Source organism: Lissotriton vulgaris, chromosome 3_1, assembly GCF_964263255.1.
Source record: "Lissotriton vulgaris chromosome 3_1, aLisVul1.2, whole genome shotgun sequence".
In the NCBI taxonomy this organism is placed as follows: Eukaryota; Metazoa; Chordata; class Amphibia; order Caudata; family Salamandridae; genus Lissotriton; species Lissotriton vulgaris.
In genome coordinates, this window is record NC_141689.1 from 1,116,229,423 (window position 1) to 1,116,248,975 (window position 19,553).

General features: G+C 47.6%; 1 protein-coding gene across 3 annotated transcripts in view; it reads left to right on the forward strand.

The window, feature by feature from the left end:
* The first annotated feature begins 10,570 nt into the window (after positions 1 to 10,570).
* Positions 10,571 to 19,553, forward strand: part of PPP3CA (protein phosphatase 3 catalytic subunit alpha) — a 707,038-nt gene continuing 698,055 nt past the window's right edge. The window contains exon 1 of one of the 3 annotated variants that reach the window (XM_086961590.1): positions 10,571 to 10,949. In XM_086961590.1, the coding sequence (XP_086817716.1) occupies positions 10,910 to 10,949 (40 nt within the window). In that variant the 5' untranslated portion in view covers positions 10,571 to 10,909. The remainder of the gene's footprint in view (positions 10,950 to 19,553) is intronic. The other 2 variants (XM_086961592.1, XM_086961587.1) reach the window with 2 other exon arrangements.

The window sequence follows — 19,553 nt, forward strand, 5'->3', positions numbered from 1 at the left end:
CGCCAAGACTCTAACCTGTTTTCCCAGTTCCCAAATCGGCAACTTTGTTCTGACCATGTTCTTGGGACCACGGAAGACTCATGAAGCCACTCAAGATGGCGCTCTGATACCGCCATAATACTTAGTTGCTAACTTTGAACACCACCCTCTGTAATATGGCCGCACCACACACCCGTTGCTAGGCTTCTCTTCTTTACGTCCTTGTTTCCGTTTTGCATCATCCTGTCAAATCAAACCCAGGAGACTCGCCTGATTGGCAGAACAAGGTGACCGATCAGGGCGCGGTTGGATTGAACCTCGAAAATAAACAGAGAGGGCAGGAAACGTCATTGGCTCTGCTTCAAAGTAAACACTGTTTAAACAAATATAGACTGAAGTGAACACTTACTGGAATGGAAGCAAAAGAGAGACTACATTATCGTAACTGCTTTTTCGGAGGTCCTCGTGGAGTGAGTTTTCATGTTCCAGTTGAGAGGCGCAACCCTTCAAAACGTAAACATAATCCTATGAATAACATAACCCTCCTGCTTTGAAGGCGGGTTATTTTCTTTTACACTGACTAAGCGCAATGGCAAGCGTCATACAGGAAGGGCGAAATATAATTACAAATGCTTTGACAACTTTATAAAGGAAGGCTGTTTGATAGCAGCACCATTTTTATTGGGGAGAGGATGTGGACTAACCGCTGACTTCAGATCTGAGGTACCACCGGGCTCGAGTCTCGGCGTCGGCTCAACTTTCTGTGATTCTGGTCAGGAATTGTGAGGCACTTTATAGTTAATGCTGTGTCTGTTTATATATTTTGCTTTCTACATTATAATTAGGTTCCCTGTTTCTTATATCCTGTATATAAGTATATTGCTCTCTCATTACACTGCCCCCTCACACACTGCCCGCTCACTGCACACTCACACATTGCACACTCACACTACTTTAGGCCATACACACTGCACCCTCACACACCCCGCACCCTCACACATCCCGCACCCTCACACACCCCGCACCCTCACACACCCCGCACCCTCACACACCCTGCACCCTCACACACCCTCACACACTCTCATTACACTGCACCCTCACACACTGCCCCTCCCATGCTGCCCCCTCACACGCTGCCCCCTCCACACGCTGCCCCCTCACACGCTGCCCCCTCACACACTGCCCCCTCACACACTGCCCCCCACACACTGCCCCCTCACACAAACCCCCCCACACACAAACCCCCCACACACAACTGCACACACGCAAAACCGCACAAATGCAAAACTGCACACACAATCACACACAACCCCACACACACACAACCCATCACACATAACCCCCCACACACACAACCCCCACACACACACAACCCCACACACACAACTCCACACACACAACCCCACACACGCACAACCCCACACAGCACAACCCCACACACGCACAACCCCACACATGCACAACCCCACACACGCACAACCCCACACGCACAACCCCACACACGCACAACCACACACACGCAAAACCCCACACACGCACAACCCCACACCCACACAACCCCACACACACACAACCCCACACAACCACACACACACACACAACCACACACCAGGATAGCAACACATAGAATAGCAAAACAAAACATAGCATAGCATAACAAAACATAGCATATCATAACAAAACATAGTATAGCATATAAGAAAACACAAAAAACATAGCATAACAAAACACAACAAAACATAGCATAGTAAAACCAAACAAAACATATCATAGCATAGCAAAACATAGCATAACATACTAAACACAACAAAACATAGCATAGCATAGCATAACAAAACAAAGCATGGCAAAACAAGCATAGTGTAATAAAACACAACACAACAAAACATAGCATAGCATAACAAAACATAGCATAGCATAACAAAGCATAGCATAGCATAACAAAGCAAAGCATAGCATAACAAAGCATAGCATAGCATAGCAAAATATAGCATAGCATAACAAAACATAGCATAACAAATCAAAGCATAGGATAGCAAAACATAGCATAACAAAACAAAACATAGGATAGCAAAACAAAACATAGCATAGCATACAGCATCACTCAGCACCACCACAGCATCATTCAGGGGCACCACAACATCACTATGCGCTATCACAGCATCACTGAATGCCACAGCATCACTCATTCACCACCACAACATCACTCAGCGCCACCACAGCATCAATCTGTGCAACCATTCAACAACAACTTGTTCAAATATGTTCTCTCAATGTTTCAAGCTTTATTACAAATGTCACAAAAAGATGTTAATATTTCACTTCTGTTCTTGGATTTTCGTCACAATAAAATACACTGAACATAATCCTCACAACAGTTATTTACAAATGTTTAAGCTATTGCCATTATAAATTACAATTACTTTTATTTAAGTATTAATTATTAAAGAAAATGAAAAGCCATTGTTATTTGTAATATAAATACATGGAAGTCACGTAAATACAACACATATTGCATTACAAATGCTATAGGTGTCACATTTGCTAAAGTAATAAGTATTGGCATTGTAAATGACAAAGCTATTAGTTTCGCTATTTTCAAAACCAACACATAAATAATAAATGTGTCATTTACAATACTAATAGCTCAAACGTTCCTAATTCGAGACCTATTGCATTGCAAATGCTTGCTAATATTTATGTGAACCCCCTGGTTTACCTGGCTGAGAGTTTGGGGGCCAAGGTGCTGGCTTACGCTGATGATACGCAGTTGCTGTTCACCTGAGACAGGGATGACAGTTTGGTTGCCGTAGTTCATCACTATCTCTCATCTACTTTTAGGTGGTTCTCTGGAGCACAACTAAAATGAAAAGAGGAGAAATCGGAGATTCTGCTGCTTGGAAAATTCCCCCCCTAGGTTTAGGGAGACTCTGTGGCCGCCGGACTTTCTGATGGGAAGCCAGCGAAGAACTTGGGGGTCTGGTTTGACGAGAGTCTCTCCTTCTCTTTTCACATCACGAAGCTTGCCGGGACCTGCTTTGGCCTTCTCAAGACTCTTAGAAAATTCTTTCCTCTCTTGCCTCTTGCAGCCATAGAAACTGTCACTTGTGCCCTCATTTTGTTGTTTCTTGACTATGCCAATGCACTTACATTGGTATACCTGGCTACCTGATTAATAAACTGCAGGTTGTCCAGAACTCGGCTGCCAGACTTCTGCTGGGCATCTCCTCCAGACATAGCGTGTGGCACCACCAGCTCTCGCTCCATTGGCTTCCCGTAGCTGAACGGGTCAAGTTCAAATTGCTGGTCCTAGCCCATTGTACCCTTCATGGCACTGGTCCATCCTATCTGCAAAAACGTTTCACATTCAACGTGCCCTCAAGACTGCTGCGATCGGCATCCCTCTGACTAGCACTGGTCCCCCGATGTCAGTTTCAGAGGTTGGGTAGCAGGTCTCTGATGCAGAGGGTGGCGGCAGCGTGGAATGCACTTCCCTTGACTCTACTCAGTACTGAAGATCTGTCTTCATTCAAGAAAAACCTCAAAACGTATCTTTTCATCTGCTAGTTTCCTGCTCCCCTAAAGTTACCGCGCCAGGACACTCATGAGTAGCCGTGCGCGTTATAAGTCCAACTAACTTAACATAACAGCTTGTGACTTCCACGCCATTGAGCAGTGTGTTGGCACTCTCCCTTTTCTTCACCCCTGTTTCCTACCCCTGCCCCCTACTGCTTTAATTTGTTCCTCCCAGCTGACTCTCTTTTTGTGTTCTATGTCGTTCTCCAACATTGCATTACTCAGTTGTTCTTAACCTATTTTGGGCTTTGTGGCGTTCCCCAACATTGCATTATTAAGATGTTTTTAACCTATAAATCCCTGAGAAATCTGCCACTCTTGATTTTTGGATTATTGTGCCTCACTTGATTGATATTTCTTGCTCTGGATTACTGTTTTCTTTTTTTGCTGGTTGTTGTTCTTGTACATGAAAAGCGCTCTGATGCCTATGGGTCTAGCCAGCGCTATATTAAACCTTACAAATAAATAATTAACTGCCGAAACGCACACAAAGCACTTCATTTCAACACTCCTCTGTACCTTGCAAATAAGCCAGTCCTTTCGGGAGGTACCTGCTCCCCTAGGAGTTCCAGCACTTTGTTGTTGAAACCAAACAAGTTTAAAAAAATTAAAACCTATAATCGAGCCTTCTTAGGTGTCGCCCCGAGAATTTGGAACTCCCGACCTACTGCATTTTATATCTGAGGTAACATACAGATGAAGTTGAAGTTAAAAGCACTTATTGAGCGCACTAACATTAAGCGGTTTCATGGCGCTATGACTAGACCTAGTGAGGAAAGGAGGGCGAAAAATTGAGAAAGAGATACGAACAGTTATTGCAAAGGAAAAGCTAAGGAAAAGAGGTGAGTTTTAAGGGCTTTACGGAAATCCATGTAGCTTGACAGGGACCGGAGAGCAAAAGGAAGGGCGTTCCAGAAGCTGGGGGCAAGGATTGAGAAGCCCAGGCCACCGTGTTTTTTCCTCTTAAAGCGAGGAACCACCAAGAGAGCTTGGGTTGAGGAGCGGAGGCTCCAGTTGGGAAGATAGGCCCGGATTTTAGAATTGACAAACCCAGGGGCAGTGCCTGCAAGGGCCATGAAAGTAAGGCAGCCCAGCTTGAAGAGGGAACGCGGGGCAATGGGGAGCCACTGGAGGGATTTAAGAAGGGGGGTTACGCGATGGTACTTGGGGAGTCTATAGATGAGGCGTGCCGCCTGATTCTGAATGAGTTGGAGGCGACTGAGCTCATACGCTGGGATCCCTACATAAAGGCTATTGCCGTAGTCTAGGCGGGAGATAATCATGGCCATGATGATGAGTTTGAGGGCATCAGGGGAAAAAAAACGGGAGATTTTGTGGATGATGCGAAGGGACAGAAAGCAGGACGAGACAACGGCGCTAATCTGAGGGCGCATTGTTAGGTCTTGGCTAATTAGGATACCCAAGGTTTTTGCTTTGGTGGAAGGTGAGGGAGGAAGACCATGAGCCGGGGGCCAGAAAGCAGGGGACCCAGGGCTGGGGAGGCTACCAGTGAGTATCAGTTCTGTTTTGTCCGGATTTAATTTTAGATGGTTATAGTTCATCCAGTCAAAGACGAAAGTGAGGACAGTGCAGAGGTTGGACCTAGAGTCGTGGGAAGGGGAAAGGTTGAAGATGAGCTAGAGGTCGTCCGCGTAATTGTAGACTGACACCTCCATGTTTTGTAAGGCAGAGATAAGAGGGTGGATATAAAGATTGAAAAGAAGAGGGGAGAGAGAAGAACCCCGGGGAACCCTGCAAGTGACCGGGCAGGGAGGGGCAGCAAAGCCATCCAGGTGGACGGCTTGTGTCCGAGCAAGCCAGGCCAAAGCAGTCCCCCGGATGCCGGTGCCTCCGACACGGTCAAGAAGGATGGAATGGTCGACCGTGTTGAAGGCGGCGGACAAATCAAGGAGGACCAAGGCCTGGGAGGAGTTGGTGTCCACGCACTGCCTAAGCTCGTCCAGGACAGAGAGGACAACAGTCTCCGTCGAATGGACTGGGCGGAAGCCGGCCTGATGAGAGGCCAGGAGATGGTTGTCCTCAATGAAGGTAGAGAGGCAGGAGGTAATGTAACTCTCAAGAGTCTTTCCCAAGAACGGGAGTAAAGAGATGGGGCGGAAATTGGAGGGGGAAGATGGGTCAGTCCCCGTTTTTTTCAAGATGGGGATGATGATGGCCGATTTCAATGCAGCCGGGACGATCCCCTGTTGAATGGATGTGTTGAGGAGGGTGAGCGGGGGTTCGGGGCAGTTAGAGAGGACCTCCTTCAGTATGCGTGCAGGACAGCAGTCCAAGGGGGATCCTGCTTTGACTTTGTTTAATAGGGTAAGAAAGGTCTCCTTAGAAATTGAAGGAAACTTGTCAAGAAAAAAGGATGGAGGGGGGAGGGAAGGAGGACGGAAGGAGGGAGGGGCAAGGGTATATTGTGCTTGATAACAGCTATCTTCTCTATGAAGAAGCTGTTAAGGGAGTTGCAGAGAGATTGAGAGGGAACCGGTTTGGGCGAAGCTCTATCTGCGGCTGCTAAATTGTGTACAATGGAAAAGATCTCCTTGGGTTTCTTGCTAGCAAGGAGGATTTTGGCCAAGAAGTATTCAGTTTTGGCCCGAAGAATACAGTTTTATAATCACGGAGGAGGGTGGAGTATTGGGACTTATGGATGGGGCAGTACCTGCTCCTCCAGTGGCGTTCGGCCTGTCTCAATGAAGGTTTGAGGGTTTTAAGATCGTCAGTGAACCATTTATTGGCCTCATGGGAGCGACAGGACCTGACTAACTTAAGGGGGGCGATTGAGTCGCAGGATGCCGAGAGCCGGTTAGTGACGGCGGCTACCTGTGAGTCCGGGGAGGTGTCCTCCAGGAGAGGGGGTGAAGCCGCAAGGGAGGAACACAAGGCGGGCATATCTACACGGTTCCAGTTGCAGAGCCAGGTATTTTATGGTGGGGATAATTTATTGACAGCGCCATGGTTGAGGGAAAATGAAATGAGTGATTGATCTGACCAAATACAAGGGGAGATGGACAGAGACGAGGTGGAGATATTAGTAGACCAGATCTGGTTCAGGAAGTGACCACCTGAATGGGTGGGAAGGTGGATCAGGGAGGTGAAGTTGAGGCAACCAAGAGATTCGGTGAAATCCTTGGACATAAGGTCTTCACGGGGTCATGGGGCAAGAAGTTAAAGTCACCCAGGATTAGCACAGAGGAATTATTGATCACTTAAGTGGCCAATAGTTCCTGAATGGCTGTGATAAAATGAGGCATTGCCTGAGGGGGACGGTAAATTAATATGCAGGTGAGAGGGGCCGCGAGATTGACTGAGCGAGCCACCAAGAAGTCAACTGAAGCGGTTGTCGGCGGCCTGGCTGGGGTTCGCTGAGCTGGCAGGAGGGTGCTGGCTCAGGGAAGCGACGAGCTGGTCGGCTGTGATCTTGTTCCAGTTTCTTCGGGCAACCTGTTGCTGGTGGTGGTGGATCGTCGTTCTTCTGAAGGTGAAGTGGACGCAGCTGTGGTCCGTCCAGTGGAGTTCCGTGGCGTGGCTGAAGGCGATGTCTTTGCTGGATGTGAAGACGGCGTCGAGTGTGTGTCCGGCGAGGTGGGTGGATGTGCTCACCAGTTGCTTGAGTCCAAGGTTGGCGAGGTTGTCGAGCAGGGTGCTGGTGTTGCGGTCGTTGTTGTTCTCCAGGTGGAAGTTGAGGTCCCCCAGGAGGATGTAGTCAGCGGAGGGGAGGGCATGCGGGCTGACGAAGTCGGCGATGTCCTCGCTGAATTGAGTGCGTGGTCCCGGGGGTCGGTAGATCAGGGTGCCTCTGAGGGTGGTCTTCGGGTCGGTGTGGATCTGGAAGTGCAGGTGTTCGGCGGTTGTGAGGGTGTTGTCGGTGCTAGTCGTGATTCGGATGGTGTTCCTGTGGATGATGGCGATGCCTCCTCCCATCTGGTTGGCGGTGCGGTCCCTCCGGGTGATCTTGTAGCCCTCTGGGATGGCGATGGCGATGTCGGGCGCTGAAGAGGCGTCCATCCAGGTCTCCGTGATGAAGGCAACGTCAGGGGCTGTGGCGTCTAGGAGGTTCCAGAGTTCGATGGCGTGTCTGTGGACGGAGCGGGTGTTGAGCAGGATGCACTTGAGGTGGTTGCTGCTGGTGTTCGGCTTGGCAGGTGCTGGAGTAGTGCTGGTCCGGATGCAGGTGAACTTGCCGGCGTGGCAGCTGAAGGGTCCGTGGGTGCGTCTCGGGGTGGCTCGGTAGCATCCCGGGATTCGGCCGGTGTTGAGTGCGATGAGTGTTGCGGTGTCGTAGGACTGTCGGGTCGTCTTCCGTCGGTGGGGTCCAGGGGTCCTGGCACTGGGCGCGGTCCAGGCACGGACGGGCGCAGACGGGCTTACCTTTGGCGCGCCTTCGGCGCACAATCGGCGCGCCCGCTGCGCGTGACCGCTGCGCGTGACCGCTGCGCGTTCGCACGGTCGCCATATATGGCGAAGTGCGCGGGGGCGGAGCAGCTGGGAGGCGGGAGCGGGGAGGGTACAGAAGGCAAAAAGGGGCGGGGTTGGCGGCGGTGGCGGGAAGCGGGGAGGGAGGACGAACGGCGGCAAAAACCGGCAAACAGGAAGGAAAATATAAAAACAATAAAACAGGCAATATAACTAGACAAAACAGAATAACACGGCAAAGACAACAATAAAACAGGCAATAAAAATAGACAAAAGAAGAATAACACGGCAAAAACAACAGGGGCAGTTCAGGCGAGCACGGACCACGCCGCTCGGGGGCAGGGGGCGTGGTCACTCGGCGGCAGCGAGGCAGTCAGGCAGGGAGAGCACACGCAGCAGCTGGTGGCCGTGCGGCGCGGGGGTGTCCTAGAACTAGGTCACCTTCCAACAAAGTCCGGACTGGTGCTGCCTATTCTTAATAAACCCTCAGCCGGCCTGGAGGATCTGAACAACTTCCGACCTATCACAGGCATCCCCACTCTGGCAAAACTCCTTGAGAAATGTGTTCAGGTACAACTGTGTAACCACATTGAGGATTTCCAACTGCTGGATCAATTCCAATCGGGCTTCCATCAGGGTCACAGCACCAAAACTGCCATCACAGAGACAGTTGACAACGCTCTTACAATGCTTAACCAGAATGAATCCTGGCTTTTAATATTACTCAACTGCTCATAAGCTTTTGGCGCCGTCAAACATGATAACCTCCTTAACCTTTTGGAACATAGGATAGGGTTCTCTGGCTCAGTTCTAAAATGGTTTGCCTCTTTTCTCCATAACAGAACACAAAGAGTTAAAACCAATCAAACCCTCTCCAATCCCAGTTCTTGCACTCTGGGGTCTCCCAAGGGGCATCTCTCTCCCCCAATCTGTTCAACCTATTCATTGAACCTCTTACTGAAATCCTCAAAGCATCCAACATACACTACCACATGTATGCGGGGGACACTCAGTTATACATGAAAATCTCTTCACCGGACAATATCAAGACTCTCAACTGAACCCTGCACAAAACCCAAAACTGGTTAACCTTTAACCTTCTCAAACTGAACACCCTAAAAACTGAATTTCTCCTTATCTATTCTCCCAAGTAAGCACTCATAGTGGAGAAATGTATGAAAAATCACTAGTTATCTCTCGACTCGTTTGTGGCAGTGAAACCCTCTGTGGGCAACCAAGGTACAGGCTGGCTCCTCTCAGGGCCTCACCGAACGCTGCTGCAAAAATAAACAGGGGCTCCAAGATATCCAACCACATTTCCATGATTTTAAAATCTCTAAATTGGCTACCATTCAAGGCAAGGATACAACTAAAACTTGCCTGTATGCACACAAAGCACTTCATTTCAACACTCCTCTGTACCTTGCAAATAAGCCGGTCCTTTCGGGAAGTACCCGGTCCTCTAGGAGTTCTAGCACCTTGTTGTTGAAACCAAACAAGTTTAAAAAAAATGAAAACCTATAATCAAGCCTTCTTAGGTGTCGCCCCGAGAATTTGGAACTCCCTACTTACGGAAATTAGACTAATTCCATCCACAGAGTCCTTCGAAAGGGAACTAAATGCTCTACTTATGAGTACATCTCTGGGCTAAAAGTTCAGTCTTGACCACCCTGTTTGGACCGTTGCCTCGGCCTACCTGCTGTATTTTGGAATGTCAGGGCGGGCTCTGATATCCTTCATTATTTTGTAAATACGTTCCTGTTACTAGTGTTATATATTACTGTTACTGTATATTACTCCTGCGTTGCCTCTATTGTTGCCCCGTTTGTCTGTCGCCCTGCTTCTGTAAGGCGCTCTAATACAAAACGTTTTAAATAAAATAAATTACATTTAGAAGGTGGGTTCATTCCAGATATTTCGCTTATTACATGAACTTAGCTGATTTTCTCTTTAAGGTGTCACTAGTGATGTCACACGATGCACTAAAATGTGACACATGCACTCGTCTGGTTAGGCACTGTATATAGTACTGAACAGTGAATGGTTTAACAGCCATGGCGACACAATATGGAGTACTGCGGGTTGGGTATAGTAAGGAGGAATGACAGTATTTAATAAAGATAATGCGCTGCTTTCTCCTCCAGTACTATAGGAGGTACATATGGCCTCAGCGGAGCCTGGAGGGAGGGGAAGCCCACTCTAATCTGGCTTCGGGAGCAGCCCCGTCTGAAATAGGGAGTCTGGGTTTTTCCCCTCCAAACTCTACTCAGTCTCAGCCGAGAGCGTGATGAGGTGTCTCCCCCGCGCTCATCTGTTAAACGGCCATTCCCGGGTCGCCCCTCCCCCGCCCCATGGCAGAATGAGGCGGAGGCAAGGGGACTGCTTGGGGCTCTCCCCTCTTAAGGTGGCGGGCACCCGCAGAAGGCTGTCAAATGCGCGCATCCGCTACATAGTATCAACCAGGGGGAGGAGGAATCCCAGAGAGTTTCCCTTGACAAATGACAGGCAGAAGGTCTGGGCCAATCAGGCGTAGTGTAGCGTTAGGGTAGGCGAGGCATCGGGTTATTGACCGACATAGGCTAGGCTGTGCAAGATAGGTTTGGTTGCGTGGCGAAGGCGCGAGCCCGTGTGTCTGACGGTGTGCGCGTGCTGCACAGAAGGCAGCGTCCGCAGCCCGCGCGAGCGCAGCCAGACAGCTCCATCTTAGGAGGCAGAGCCTGCCGCGCGCTGTGGCTGCCACTGGGACCAGGACTGTCACCCTGCGCGTGCCACCCCGGCACAGGATCTAGGAACCACCACCTAACTTGCAACGCTGAGACGCCGGAGACCAACTGTTTGCTGCCCTTACCTCCCATCCCTCACCACTGCCTGACCCACCGTGCACAGGGAGCTCGGGGGGCAGAGCCCGCACTTGTCCCATTACAGGGCCATGGACACCAAGATCATCCCTTCGGATCGCTTAGTGAAAGGTGAGTGCCATCGTGTGCTTTTTCATGGCTGCTGCGGGAAGGCGAGGGTTCTTGCTGTTCTTCCAAGCTAGTGGTGGGGGCGGTGTTAGGCTGGCTCCAATGTGTCCGCACGTTAGGTATGCTGCTCGTGTGTTGGCGTCGCAGCCCCTCTTTGGAAGAGGAAGGAAGCTGCAGCGGGGTCTCTCTAGACTCTTGCATTTGGTTCCTAATGCATGCATCCCTTGTTTAGGGTGTGCTGTTCCCTGTGATGCAGGGCCCCTTCTGCTGTCTGCGCAGATGCTACGGCTGTGCAGGGGATGAGCCGCCCGGTGCGGTAATCCTTCTCATCGCCGCTTCTCCACATCATTGTCATCCCGCAGAACAGCATTTAAACCTTATGCAGCTCTTGGCACACTTAAAGCATCCACAACACCACATTGCAGCCTGCTATCAGACATAGCTACAGGGCACCCCATGCACATCCCGTCGTTCACCAATACACCACCTGCACGGAGACCCCTTCCCCCGTGTAATGCCACCCCACACACCGGCACTCCCCTCCTCCTTCGTAGTGATTCCACCTCTCGCTCCTCCCAGCAGTGCTCGTGCAGTAGTCCCCCCCCCACCCCCCCTTACAGTGTGAGATCTCGGATAGCCACATCCCCCTTGTGTCCATGTGACCCTTCCCCACCTCTAGCCAGGGCATCCCTGCGCACACGCTCCCCCGCACCCTGCTGAGCTGGCACTGGGAGACCATCAGTGTAGAAAGGCAGGTTGCCCCAGGGATCGCACCGCCCAGAAAGCCTAGGGGCCAACCTGGCCTGAAATCCATCACCGCGATCAGATGAAATCTGACTCATCCCTCCTCATTCGCTGCTAAAGAATGCCTGTAGTCCGGATCGCCACCTATTTTCATAACCATAGCACTATAGAGCCAGCTTGCTATAGAATCTTTAAAGTGTCCCTCTGTCCAGTTACACTATTCGTCCATTGGGTCCGCCCAGGTGCGGGCGATGTCGGTGTGGGCTGTTTGAATTATGTCTTTTGCACACGGAGACACTCGGTAATCCATGCATTATCTGTTGGCTGTGCAGTGCACCTGCGTGCAACGCTGCTACCATTCGTATTAAACATATTCATGTGTCAATGCAACCCGAAGCCGCTCCCTTTACACGTTAGCTGGCTGCATTCTACGGACAAGATCCTTTTTATTGTACTCTGTTCTTATATCATCATTGCCATGTTGTCACGGACTGTGTGTACACCTCCCCGCAAACCGTTGTCCCTTGCCACAGATGACAGACTAGATACATCTGTACAATGGGTCAGAACAGCTCCGCACTTCCACCCTTCAGTCTGCCTGTGTTGCTGCTTTTAAAAGGCCATCGTGAAGCCTCGCATAACCCGTCTCCGCTGCTTTCCTCGCACTTTCGATCCTGCTTTCCACCATTTTGCTGTCATCCCAGCTTCCTTCCCCGTGCAGAGGCTCGTGCCTTGCGCATTCCCTCTGTGGAGAAGTCCCTGTTTCTCATTAGTTTCCAATGAAGCGCCAGGCATCGCGGGCTCGCCCCCTCCCTGGAGGAGGTGGGCTCGGATGTGACATGAGGGATTCCCCATCCTAATGAGAGGCACTGAGCTATGTCTGCAATGCAGCTGTTACTCCTGGGTGAGACGCTGGCGTTGCTGTCTGAGGCCAAGCGGCGTGGAGGCTTCCAGGCCCCGCCACAGCGGCCACACCACCGCTCCGGGGCCACTGACCACAGGGGCCTTGCCCCTCTCCACCTCGGTGGTGCTGGGCCAGTCTGCCTATACATCCGTAACAACCAATGTTTAGCTATTGACTTCTACATGTGGCTTGTTCACCATTAAGATATTTCCGGAAAAGAGATTTCCTCAGCACAGGCATTTTTTGGGCACATTTCACCACTCGCCAAAGTGTTAATGGGAACCCTCAACGCTATAGTCTGTATTTGGACTAACCAATCATGCCTTCGATTATTTCTTTTGGTTTTATGAGGCCCATTTAGAAAGAACATAGCTAAAACGTGTTCAAATATCTGAGGAAAATACATTTTGCACACAAAAAAAATCTTCATGTCGAGGATTTTTCTGCCTAATTAAAGTACGTGAAAGAAACCAGAAAATGGCGTTCTCCAAAGGGTATTCGAAGTAAAAACAAACCCCCCTTTTTTAAGCTTGTTTATAAAATGTGTGGTTATCTCAATCCGAAACCAGATAACCGATGGACAGTGTCTACACCGTTGGCCCCCAGCTAAGATGTTATCCCATAGTGAAAGCTCACGGGGTATGCTGGCGTCCTGCTATGTTGTGATTTATGTCTGCTCAGCGCCGAGCACAGCGGCCCCTGATATACATCACTGTCCGACCTTCTGCACAGTGCACCTTACCTCCGTACGATGCCCTCAACGGTTGGCCAGATATGTATGTGGTGATTTTTTGCGGCATTACTGCTCTCAGCGTGCATAGCGAAGCAGCGCAAGCTCGCTTTTTGCTTCCATAGGCATGCGATGCATTTCAAAACAATACAAATTGACTCGGTATGGCACTTGTGGAGGCAGCAGTGTGGCTGTTACCTAGCAACGTCGTAGATTAGCCACTGTGGCTCTCTGTACAGAGGAGGAATTTCTCTGCTTGTGGCAACATTTGAATGAGAACAAACCCATTTTAATGTAGCTTAGTCCGGTGATGACCGTCTAATTGCAGAAAAAGACGGAATAGACATTTTGGTTGGAGCCACACATACATTGTGATCAGCTGTTCCCTTTTACTTCACAATTAAATATTTCTCAGTCTTGATGCCCGGGCGTGTTCTTTTCGCGTGGGTTGGGCGTGTGCGGGGTCTATATGTATAAAATGGCATTTATGTGTGGGGATGGCAAGTCCTATAGCTGCCCGACACTGTCGGGATTTGTGGAGTGTTTTTAGCCCGGAGTCGAGGAACAGGAAATGAAAGCTGAATGCCCGTTGCTGCTGGCAGAAGCGGCACTACAGAATGGATCCGTCGTGATCATTCTCCTTCCTCGAAAGTATTGATGAACCAGTTAACGCGTTTGGCTTCAAACTGGATACCTTAAATTGTGACCGAACTGATCAGACATATATTGAACAATTAGGCAGTGTTTCCATTAATATTAACCCTTCCATCGTGTTGTTGGTACGTGGGAGATGCATTTTCCAACCGCACCTATGTCAGCCATTTGCATAGGGCCTTTACCATTAGGAATGTAAACACTGGCACAGATCAGTGACTTCAGGGCAGTGCCCCAACAAGGATGCTGGGGATTGGAAAAGGCAGGTCTTAAGGATTTGTGGGCTGCCCTCTGCTCTTACATCGGATGGGAAGTTGTTATAGGGCAAAAATATAAAGTGTTAATTTTCAAGACCAAAGTTCTCGAGATGTTTGATGTACAGTGACCCTTTAAATGCATCTTAATGTTATGAAGAAAACAAATACTAGACGGACTAAACATGAAATGGTAGAACTAGATCTGGAGTAAGTTATCTTAGAAGTCAGTGAATCTGGTAACCTGTGTAACATATCTTGGGGAGGCTAGTTATGCCTATCTGCTGATTTGCCCCACTTCTTATGCAACTGCCGTTTCGTTTCTTTTGAAAATGTGTACTTTTACTGTATACCTAAGCAAGTACTGAGCAGTGGATGGGCTAAAGGGGTATGGCTGTTTCCAATCACAACAGTTCATTCAGCAAATGACTTGGACTGCAGAGGGAGGCTTCCTGAATTGAAGGTTTAAAACTCAAGCATCAGTTTATGAACACAATCAAGACATGCTCTTAGTTCCTCCGTTTGCAGTGCAGGTTGATAGGTAAGCATGAGGCCCAAGCACTTAATTTTCCCAGAACTGCTGTGCTAGGATGGACATTTAATTTGCAGAACAGTTAACCTGTTATTTTCTGGTCCGTTTCTTTCCCTTTACCCTCTTCATCAGAGTTTGACGCTATATGTATTTGAGCCTTATGAAGCGTTAATATTGCTTCAAGGCAATAGTGGACTGCGTAAAAATGGAAGTGCAGGAGGAGCTTGCTGAAGGCAGGAAAGTTGGTTATATGGGATTTTGTTTCTGAATGTTGTTGCTGTTGGTTCTCTAATGATGGCACCAAGGAAGGAGAGTGAACTTCAGAAGATATTTAAAGATGAGTAGAACTGTGAGCATGTTAACCCCATAGTCTTTCCTATGTTTTGATGGTCAACATGGGGGTTCTGTTTTTTGTGTTTTAAGTGTTAAAATACCAAACCACTTAATGAAGCAGCCAACATGCAGGTTGCAGTTAAGAATCCTGGCTGAGCTGAGACAACCTTTCATGTGTTTGAGATTGATAACATAAGTACAGTTAAGTTGGTTGATATCCTCCTGTTGATAGCGCTGCCAAACACCCAAAAGGCAATATCGACTCTGTGCTGGAAAAAAGAAGTAATATTACAAGTAACTGGTGGCTGCTTTGATTGGCTAGATCTGGCTGGTAGGCGTGTCTGGTAATCACTACGCCTCCTTAAAGCAGTGGTAGCTGAAGGGCCAGATTGATGACCGTAGTGGGTTACAGAAGGTCAGATTGCTGTGGCACAAGGCTGCGTGGAAACAATGTTTTTTTTCTCTCGAAAACATGTTAACATTGTTGCAATACTCGCTTGAGTCATGTGCAACACATTATGAGCATATGTTAATCCATTTATGAGCTACAGCATTAAGATATTTGCAATCCTTCCTCGAACGCTAAATTTACAGGCCCTTAATGTGAAGACAGTACTAAGAGGTAGTGTTTGCTTACTTAAAATATGAAGAAGAAAAATAAGATATTTTTGCATATTTGGAACTTTGTTTGTTAGTTATGCTAGAACGCATTGAACAGATGGAATGTAATTTGTATTACAGTAATCGCTAAATGGTACTTCATGAAGCCCTAATTACTGATTGTTTTTGGTCATTGTGTAAGATAACTGTGCAGAGAGTCATTTTAAGCATTAGGACGCACTGTACAGGTGACAGCGTGCTACCGTTGGATTTGTTTCTAGAAAAACCGAATCCACAGCGATTTAGTGTGCAGTGAATGGAGTGTGGTAACTCTGCTCCTGTGACCGCTGCTGGAGAGACCGTTAGAAGAAGGGAGTTTGAAGTTTGCAGCCAGGCTGAGAGGAGGGCCAGTCACCAGAGTTCCAATGATGATCGACACCAGTATTGAACTCACTAGGATTCCATCAACACTTCAGAGTTATCCTGGGGTCCTTTCGCTGGCGTTTTGGAAAGGTCCTTCCCAGACACTACTTTTTCCAAAGAGACAGATGAGTGGTAGACTCTCACATAACAGTAACCCAGTGGAGCGAAGTTTCCAAAGAGCGTGAACAAGGCACACAATGCAAGGAGTTTGTATAGGCTCACATCCTGTGCTCACTAGGCTTGCAAGCGAATATCTTAAGAATGCACAAGTTTTCCAGGTCAAGGAATAATAATTGTTAGTTAGGTGATCAGCATAAAAGATTCAACGGCCAGAGACATGGAACTGAAGGAAGAGGGTAGAAGCCAGTAAAGTTTAACATGTTATAACACATTCCCTTGCTAATTAGGCTGCAGAACTTGTAACACGTGTTGTTTTGTTATTGAGTATGTTCCACCTATTGCTTCAGTTGAGTAAGACCAGTGAATGTTTTAGTAAAATCAGATGTTGAATGTCATTGACTAGAAATATGCATTGGGAAGTCTCCAAACATGGATCATGAACAGCTATTTAAGTCTCTGTACGGGCGAGCACAGATTCTATGGATCGGAAAGTATTCAAGAACATACTGCTTCTGAGATTGGTAACCTAATTGGAGGAGTTGAAATAGTTTTATAAGTGGAATATTTGAGTGGTAAGCCTTTTTGCAACATTGTTTTGAAGAAGGCGTCAGGCCTCCTAACCTAATTTTGTGAGTGAGCCTGACCAGCATTGGTTTTGTTAATCCATTATGTATACAAAGATGATTTTTCCTTTAGGAGCGGTGGATGGGTGAAAGCTGGAAACATAACTTCCATTTGTGAAGCACACGTTCACCCAAGGGTATTTTTGTGCTGAATAACAGATGTTTATTGTTGCCCAACTCAATGGTGCTCAGTTTATCGACCTCAGAAGGATGAAAGGCTGAGTGGACCCACCGGGATTTGAACCTGCGACATAAAGTTGAACAAAGGTCCCTACAGTGGAAGCAATAGTCCACTAAGCCACCACAAAGGATTTGTGTAGTAGGGAATGGACGTTGAGAGCCATCTATCTCATTGAACTTGCAAACAAAGGGCTCTATTTGGATTTAGGAACACACAAAATCTTGCTTTGACAGTGTCTCAGACCTGACACAGGAAACTCATGGTTAGCAGTTTAGGAATTTTCTAAACAGCTGTTAAGGAAAATAGAAGGCAATTAGGCGTGTGTCATTTTGTGCGCTACATAGTAGTAGTAGTATTTTAAAAACCATTTCCACTCAGGCGCTTCATTAGGTGTGTACGTTGTACCAATGTTATATTTTTTACATCAGTACATAGTTTTACGACGGAGCACTATCGTCTAGCATTTACAGTGATGTAATGAAGAATTTATACTTTTTTATGGTCTATAGTTTTACACAGAGAAATATCGGACATTCATGTAATCCTCGTGATGAATGGCATGTTCCGCTTAATCTTTTAGTAAACAGCCAACAGTCAGAAGACTTGTTTGAAAAGTAAATGCACCCTTACTGCTTCCATATCAGTAGAAAAGGTCATTAGAATTGGGTGCTGCTAAACAAACGCATATAATTGCTAGATCTGCAGTACCTGCTACCAAGTTTACATAAAATCAGAAACTATCTCAGGTTTGTTTCGAGCATTCAGGGTTGTGGTAACATATCATGCCTTCCCCAAAAGATATCAAACCCCAAGCTGGTTGGTGTCCCATAAAACTCAAAATGATCAGGCTGAATGAATGTTTGCTTCTATAGATCATAAAGAATCCTAAATCCATGCTACATCCAGGGATCTACAGTGATCTGTCAATATGGCAAACATTTAGAGTTCATGATTCTATTAGTGGTTAGAGGCTGAACAAGTATGGTTTTCACAGGATAATTCAATTCTCTCCAGAGAGAACATTGTTGCATGGCTTGGGTTTTTAGAACAGCGCCTTAATGAACCAGATCACTTCTGGAGGAAAGTCCTCTGGACAGATTAGACAAAGTGGAGTTGTTCAGCTATGGTGCACAAGATGTTTAATGAAAATCAAACCATGTGTATCCCAATGAAAAATTCATATCAACTGTCAAGCATGGTGGCAGAGGAGTGATATTTTTGGTCTTGCTTTGCAGTCATGGCACCTGGGTCTTTTAGTCCTTGATTTCATGTTTAACCACGTTAAATGCTTATTGTTATAAGCTGACATAGCTTTGTGCTCTAAAAAAAGAAGCAAGTGTATTTGAGATTGAACTGTGGCACCACAGGAGACCTGGGTATCTTGGTTTGAGCTTCTTGAATGTTCATCAACAGATTAACACTTTATGACAAAACTAGTTGCCTGATGAGGAACTAGATGTCTTGCGTAGGAACTGAGGTCTGTGTCCACTAAGGTTTTGTGCATGTTGCTGCAGGCCGTATGTCAGAAAGATGATACATTGCCACTTTACCAAATCCCACTCAGTCAATCTGTCCCTTCCAGAGATCTGTGTGCACCTTTGTAGGCCACTGAATCGAACACTGGCAGGCCAAGTGTAGGGAAAGCTGCATGCATCCAAATAAAATGACGAAGGAAACATAAGTCATCAGGCGCCAACTAGACAACGGGGAAACATCTGCCCTCATTCTCCTGGACCTATCGGCTACCTTCGACACGGTCTGCCATCGCACACTAAAGACCCGCCTCCAGGAAGCCGGAATCCAAGAGAAGGCCCTCGACTGGACCACATCCTTCGTCTCTGGCAGATCCCAGAGCGTCCGCCTCCCGCCCTTCCGATCCGAAGCCACCAACATCATCTGCGGCATCCCCCAGGGTTCCTCCCTCAGCCCGACGCTGTTCAACATCTACATGGCCCCCCTCGCTCAAGTGGCCCGACACCACAACCTCCCCTATATTACAGACAACAAAGGTCCTTAGCACTTGAGAAGTAGAGGAAAATAATAAAATGTAGGCCGTGATAGGTAGCTATATTACTCCTATGTCCAGCCAGACAAGGATTTTATTTTGTAGTAAATCACAATTGTTTTTACAAGGAATAGTCTAACATCCGTTAGTTGTAGGGCACAATCCTGTACCGTACTTAAGAGGGATTTAAAGGGGAAGAAAACATACAACATATAGAGAATACAGGCACAGACAGAGCAAAAAATGGCTACTTCCACGTTAGTATTTCAATTTAGAAGTATCGCCAAAGTGCTGATCACAACAGCATTATACACAGTGTTAAGTTGTGTAGGCACTAGAAGAAGTCGACGTTTCGATCCCTTTGCTCTAAATAACCTGGGATGATCATCAGGACTGACAATATTTACATTTGCCTGGTAAGTAACATTGAAAGCCGTCTTTGCGGGTGAGAGAAGTTCCACTTCGGTTTCTGTGGAGGCACGTCCGTAGTGTGCTGGGCGATTC